Below are 6,000 nucleotides of genomic sequence, written 5' to 3' on the forward strand. Positions count from 1 at the left end.
GAAGATATATGAGCTAGTTTTTTCAAAACCCAGAATTTTATTTTTTCCATTTAATGGAATATTGGAAAATTAGTGAGTGAATGGGCCTGGAAGGGAAGCACGTGATGTGCTCTGCTACGGTTCTAATGAGTTTTCTTTTTGAAACACTGAAAATTTTCAGATGCTAATTTTTAAAAAAAGCCTCTTTAAGGACTTATACCAGGATGCGCAGCTGCGTTTAGTTATTGGAAAAGTTATCCGCAGTGGTAATTGTAATGGCAACATTTCATATTGTCATAACTGAAGTATTTTATGTATGAGTGAGAAAAAGAAAAAAAAAAGATCAAAAGTAAAAAATAATGCCCTGGGAAGAATCTAGAACATAAGGAAACTAAAAATTAAGTAGTAAAATAATAAATTTAGCTATAAAAATTATTTAAAAAATATATTCTTTAAATCAGAAATGACATATTTGGGGTACCTGGGTGGCTCATTCCATTAAGCATTTGACTTCAGCTCAGGTCATGATCTCATGATTCCCAACCGAGTTTGAGCCCCGTGGAGGGCTCTGTGTTGACAGCTCAGAGCCTGGAGCCTGTTTCAGATTCTGTGTCTCCCTCTCTGTCTGCCCCTCCCCCACTCATACTCTGTCTCTCTTTCAAAAATAAAGAAACATTTAAAAAATTAAAAAAGAAAAAGAAGTAACATTCTTCATGTACCTCTAAATTGGAGTTTAAGAAGTTTGCAGGTCAAAATCTATTGTGTATATATATATTTTTTAATATAATTTTTGTCATTCTTTGAGACTCTGATTTAGCAGCTTGTAGTCAGTCCTGTGGTTGCACTGGTTTTTATAGCCGACTAACAAAATAGGGAAAACTGTTTTTATGGCATCATATGAATAGCTTTCTGATGGAATCACTTCATTACTTCTGAGTTCCCTGTGCACTTACGAGTTATAAATAAATAGCTATATTTGCATATATAAAAGTATGCTTTAATTTTGGAGATTTTTGACACTTGCCCCGTAACTGAAATATCGGTAAGAGGAATTAGAAGATTTCAATAGGATCTTCCATATGGATCTTTTGTCTTTTGGAAAAGAAAACAGAAACTGAAATTATCTAATGGTATCATCTGAAAATTACAGAATCAATTATGCTGAACTCATTTCCTCTGTGCAACTTTGCTACTTAAGCCAGAGGTCTTTTGGGATGGGGGAGCCATTTAGTGCAATAATCAAAATACTTTAAAAGGTCCCTTAAAATACATATGTAAAATATATATAAATGTAATAATTTTGCACAATATATTTAGCAAACGTAGTTTATATATCCTTTTTGTACTACCCAAAGCATGGTTCAGTTGTCCAAAATCAGTATCACCTGGGAGCTTATTAAAAATGTAGAGGGGCACCTGGGTGGCTCAGTCAGTTAAGCATCTGACTCTTGGTTTCGGCTCAGGTCACATCTCACGGTTCCTGGGTTTGAGCCCCATATCACTGAAAAACTTTCAGCACAGAGCCTGCTTGGGATTCTCCCTCTCTGCCTCTCCCCTGCTTGTACTCTCTCTCTCTCAGAATAAATTTTAAAACATGAAGAATCTCAAGTCCACGAAAACCTGTATCAAAATCTGCATTTTAACAATATCCTTGGATGTTTCAAAAGCACATTAACGTTTAAGGAACTCTACCACTGAGATGTGGGGAAAAAACCTCTCTCCTCATCCCTGACTAGTGTAAAGAGACTATTTCTTGTGTCTTAACTCTCTTAATCTAGTTTTGAATTTAGAATACATTTAGCCAAAAAAACAAAAATCATCACTGTGTTCTCTGAAATCTGTTATTCAAAATTCTCATGAAGAGATCAGCTCCTTCATTCTCTTAAATATCTTTGGATGCTTCCTATATTCCCAACATTTAATCCTCATAAAAATTCAGGTTTTCAGTGATGAAAATGTGTCCATGTTGACAGAGCTAGCGAATGACTGAGTAGGGACGTGGGCCCAGGCAGCGTGGCTCCCAAATTGGTTCTCTTAATCACCGCTTGGCATTTGGTCAGGCATAACCATGCTCAGGTCTCCTGAATCAGGGCAAAGCCCAAGGGAGGAAGCTATTCGATTGGCAATAACATTCAGATTGCCAAAGCATTGCAGTGATGGTTTAATGGAGGGAGGTACTTAATCCTTTGTTCCTAAATCAAGGATAAAAATAATTCCTGATATTTGAATGAAATATTTCATATGCTTGTATATAATCACACGTGTCTATTTCACAACAATATAATGAATATTTTAATATACTCAATATGATGATAGATCCTGTCTTACAAGAATAAGAACTGTATTCTTATGCATTGAAAAAAAATACTTTTTATGCAATAATCTAGCAACAGCCATGATAATTCACAGATGACTAAGCTTTAGAGCCAGACAAAACAATAGAGGAGAGAGGAAGTGTTTTATGTAGATGGGAACTAAAATTTCACAGTTGCATATTCAAACCTGGAGCAATTGGGAAAATGGCGTTTTTTTTTTTTCTTTGCCCTCCCTCCTATTATCATCTCTTATATAGGGTGCCCTGAAAATTGGCGATAAGTATTTCAATTTGACATAACAATGTCATATTTCTCGTAGTAGGGTAAAGATTAGGAGCATATATATAAGGATTTTTTCCCTATGCAAACTAGATTGCAAACTAAGGACTAAAAAAATATCTATTTCTATCCTTTTAATGTTATAGTTGTAAAGTCTCCTGTAACACTAGATGAAAATCCCATTATTTAGGTTAGCAGACAGGTAACACTCAAGCCTTATCTGTAAGAGAACAGAAACCACTCTATGCCCGCAGTTCAAGAAGACTTAAAAGGTATGACCAATAAACTAGAAGGCCTTTTATATCCACTAAATATGTTATCCAGTTGAAACTAGTTTTAACACAGAAGGGAAGAGCTCGTGGTGAGAGTGAGAATATGGTGAAATCAAATTTGAGATGTTAATGGAGGCCAAATTGATGTCCACTATTTTCATAAGTAATTGATGTGATTTTGCTTTTCAGTGTGTATGTACAGAGAGCCATCGCTACATGAAATTGGAGAAAAACAAGGGCGTTCAAGGAAAAGTTCTGGAACACCAACCATGAATGGAGGCAAAGTCGTGAATCAAGATTCAACATAGCTGAGAACTCTTCCCTTTGTCCCTCTCCTATCCTTTTCCTTTCCCCCCTCCCCTTTACCCATTTCCTTCCAATAAGTCACCCAAGGAGAGGAAAATAAAATGGCAACCCAGGACCTAGTGACTAAGATTCTGCACTCAAAATCTTCCTTTGTGTAGGACAAAGAAATTGAACCAAAGCTTGCCTGTTGCAATGTGGTAGAAAATGCACATGCACAAATATTAGCACATATACAATCAAGGGAAAAAATAAATCAAGACACCACAGCATTGTGTTGTTATTAATAAAAGGCTAATTATAATGAAGACATAGCTATAATAAATGTGAAATAAAGTTATTATCTTAAAGACAAGGGTTTTGGAGAATTGAACTTACAAATCAATGTAATACCCTAAATAACTTAAACTTTGGATAATGCTGTAATGTGTGCTTTGTTTTGAATTTTAATTTTCTTTGGATGTCTGGAATTGACACATAATTACATACTGTCTCCAGGATTCTTTTTTTACCATGATATTGAACATGTACAAATTATAGATTCTTCTAACACCTGTATGGTATAAGCCAGGAATCATTTAAAAGCTTAAAACTTTATTCTTGAAGTTGTTACTTAAAATTGTTTCATGCAAAGGATAGACTTCAGTTGTATTTAATGGTATTAGCTGATATCATTCCTTCATAAAAATGAATTTCAGATTCACCTATTTTTATCAAAGGAATTAATCTAGGATATCATTTTTTTTAGTCATTTAGAAAAAAAATGTGTTCTAAGGTTGAAATAACTTTTGGGAATTCTGTGTCATTGACATGCCTGGGAAGTGATGAATAAGTTATACGCTCTTATCATTTGGTCTTTTTTTTTTTTTTTTTACATTGTGCACACGTTTGAGAACAGAGGTGCATGTCTAGCTGTGTTGGAGAGTTTTGTACCATCTCTTGCAGCAGGAAAGAAAGAAAAGGAGTTTTGCATAAGGAATAAGTCCTAGGAAATTGGTCAAAGCAAATTGTATTTGCCTTTGAACCTTACTAGAGTCTTATGTATGTAACATTTTCCAAACTTCACCAAGAGATTGGGAGGCATGGCTGTGAAATTCCTAACTTAATATCTTATGAAGCCAGTGGCTTGCTTGTTGCTGTATATCCTTGTTAATTAGCCTAGTTGACAATAAGTCTGTCTCCTAGAACAACAGAAAGGAACTTGATACGCTGAATTTTCAAGGGGCATAGAGAAAGATTATGGAATTAACAGCTATGGTTCCAACACACAGGATTGTGTGAGCTTAAAGTACTCGAAAGGAAAAAAAAAGAACTCAGTGTAAGGACTGGCAAATGCATAATTAGGAATACTAAAGTATTAGAAAAATATTAGGGAAGAAATGAATACTATACGATCGCGTTGGAAAAAAATAGATCTACGTAGTCCTACTAATCAGGAATGGTATAAAGACATCCAAATTAAAACAAAACAGGATGTTTAAAAATGTATGCAGAGTTATGGATATTATCAATGAGAAGACTTAGCATGTTACTTCTCCTATAGCTCTACTGTCCAGCATGTATTGTTCCAAATATGATTCCCTAAAATATATACACTTTGCAGAAGCTCTAGGCCTTCACTTAAATGACCTTGCCATTGGTTGCTGTATTCTTTCAAAGTCAATGTAGTTCCCCTCACTCTACACAATCATTATTCTTTAATAGTGGTTTGTGTCCTTCACCAAGTACTTAATTTATGTTATCAGGAGGTTAGCAGCAAATGAAATGGAGGAATTTGCCTTATCGGTTGTAAAGAATAAACGTTCTGCATCTAGGCACCTCGGCAAGGATTTTGAACACAACTTTGCAAAAGATATTTGTTTAACAAAATATTTTGAAAGTAACAAATAAAGACATTTAAATTAAAAAAAAAAAAAAAGAATGTTGCTCTTCTAGGAAAAGAACACCCTTGTAAAAAAATTACAAATCTGGTTGTATTTCTCCTTGTCACTCTGGATTCAACTTGCTTTCAAACACATCTGTCACTTCTAGGACTAAACAAATCCCAAGCACAAAGCCTTGTTTTCTTTGAAAAAATTCGGAAAGAAGCTTCCACAAAATTAGTCACAGGCTCATTTAACATGAAATGACTTGAGCTTTCATGGTGATACACACACACACACACACACACACACACACATACACACACACCACAAACTCATCAGTAACACAATTGCCAGTTTCACAAATTTCCAGTTACAAATTACACCAATGATCCATGACAATATATTTAATCTGGTTAAATATTATGAAAAATATGATGGTGATATGAACTGCAACACAAATCCCCCTTCTATTTCTAATGGCTGCCCATCATTTATCACCTAGATTCGTGTTTGTCTTCTTCCTCATAGCAGTTAAGAAGCAGGAGTCTAACCACCCAGTTTCTATATTGTTTTTTTATTTCCATATCATTTAAGCAAATGTTGACCACAGTAACTGTTCAGAAATTAGTGTTGCCTTATTTACAATTAATTTTGAAGAATTAACTGGAAAGCTCATCTTTCTTTTACATATTAACTTTGACAAAACCTGTAGTTGCTTAACTGCTGCTTACTCTTTAAGCACATAAAACCTTTAACAGAAAAAGCCAGTATTCACTGTCTAGGTTTTTTAAAAAAATTATGAAATATAAACACATAATTATTCCACTTCCAAAAATATGAGCCAGTTTAAATCATTTGTTTTTCAGGTTTCTTCCAAGTAAAATAATTCTTTCCTTTGATTTTTATCATTCCAATTTCTGGGTCTCAATTCATTCATCTCTTAAATTCCTATAAGTCAAATAAGCTCTTTTTTTAATCCATTGGGAT

General features: G+C 34.4%; 1 protein-coding gene across 3 annotated transcripts in view; it reads left to right on the forward strand.

Annotated features, from left to right (window-relative positions):
• The window catches only part of FGF12 (fibroblast growth factor 12), a 573,044-nt gene extending 568,561 nt beyond the window's left edge, over positions 1-4,483 (forward strand). For all 3 annotated transcript variants that reach the window (XM_039221707.1, XM_039221706.1, XM_039221705.1), the window contains one exon: positions 3,035-4,483. In XM_039221707.1, the coding sequence (XP_039077638.1) occupies positions 3,035-3,153 (119 nt within the window). In that variant the 3' untranslated portion in view covers positions 3,154-4,483. The remainder of the gene's footprint in view (positions 1-3,034) is intronic.
• The last annotated feature ends 1,517 nt before the right edge of the window (positions 4,484-6,000 follow it).

This window comes from Hyaena hyaena, unplaced genomic scaffold, assembly GCF_003009895.1.
Source record: "Hyaena hyaena isolate Hyena2069 unplaced genomic scaffold, ASM300989v1 scaffold_999, whole genome shotgun sequence".
Classification (NCBI taxonomy): domain Eukaryota; kingdom Metazoa; phylum Chordata; class Mammalia; order Carnivora; family Hyaenidae; genus Hyaena; species Hyaena hyaena.